The sequence below is a fragment of the Malus domestica genome, chromosome 16 (genome assembly GCF_042453785.1).
Source record: "Malus domestica chromosome 16, GDT2T_hap1".
Lineage (NCBI taxonomy): Eukaryota > Viridiplantae > Streptophyta > Magnoliopsida > Rosales > Rosaceae > Malus > Malus domestica.
Window position 1 is genome coordinate 30,252,803 of NC_091676.1, and position 853 is coordinate 30,253,655.

At 39.3% G+C, this 853-nt stretch overlaps 1 protein-coding gene across 1 annotated transcript; it reads right to left on the reverse strand.

The window, feature by feature from the left end:
• LOC114822136 (protein DOWN-REGULATED IN DIF1 11-like) lies at positions 1–477 on the reverse strand. Its single transcript, XM_029096280.2, has one exon. It carries the CDS (start codon positions 475–477, stop codon positions 1–3), a length of 477 nt encoding a protein of 158 aa, XP_028952113.1.
• Between the last annotated feature and the right edge of the window lie 376 nt (positions 478–853).

Below are 853 nucleotides of genomic sequence, written 5' to 3' on the forward strand. Positions count from 1 at the left end.
CTAGCTCCATATTTGGAAACTCTTGTGCAATGCCTCGGAAGCTTTGCCTTTGAACGTCGGTTCTAGGAGGATTAGCTTAACCAACACCCGGTGACATTCGTATCCCACATGCAAAAGGTTTGCGCAACAATCCTCAGTCAGTTCTTCGTTGCTGTAGAACATACCCTCAAAGATCTGTTCAGCGCACAGAGGGCTTATTTCGTCTGCCCATTTCCTCAAATGCCTGTAGTATCCCTGGGAGGGCTCCGGCGGCAGCACATCTGGGAAATTACTGCTGCTGCTGCTGATATCTTCTGTGGTGCTAGGGCTAGGGCTAGGGCTAGGATTAGGGCTAGGGCTTATTGATGATGGTTCATCACGATCAGCATAATTTCCATAAACGTCTTCAGATGCAGATGAAAGTCTCGCCGATGACACGACGATGATTGCTGCTAACACCAACCCCGGCATCACAAACGCGTTTCCAAAGCTTGCCATGCTGTTGGTTGAGGTGGTCAGATATTCCGATTCTGATTCAATGTATTTTCTTCTTGGAAATACTGGACCAATATATATATATAGATATATATAATGTTTGAATCGGTTTGTGTTTCTTTATTGATTAATTGACAAATTAATGATAATAGTTTTCTTATTCTGCCTTAATTATTCTTGGTACGGTTATGGTTGTAGGGATTTTGAGTTATGACTCTGGGAATTTTAACGAAACACTTCTAGTACTGTTTATTTTTAACAAAAAACCAAAATTTTACCTTTCCTGTTACTATTCACTTACACCTTTATTTGTCTTTTTTTTTTGTTATTAAAACTAAATTTTTTTAGAACTTTTCGTTAGTTTTCCTTTTAATTTATA

Coding starts and splice junctions, on each gene's coding strand:
- LOC114822136 (XM_029096280.2), bottom strand. CDS start 477: ATGGCAAGCTTTGGAAACGCGTTTGTGATGCCGGGGTTGGTGTTAGCA.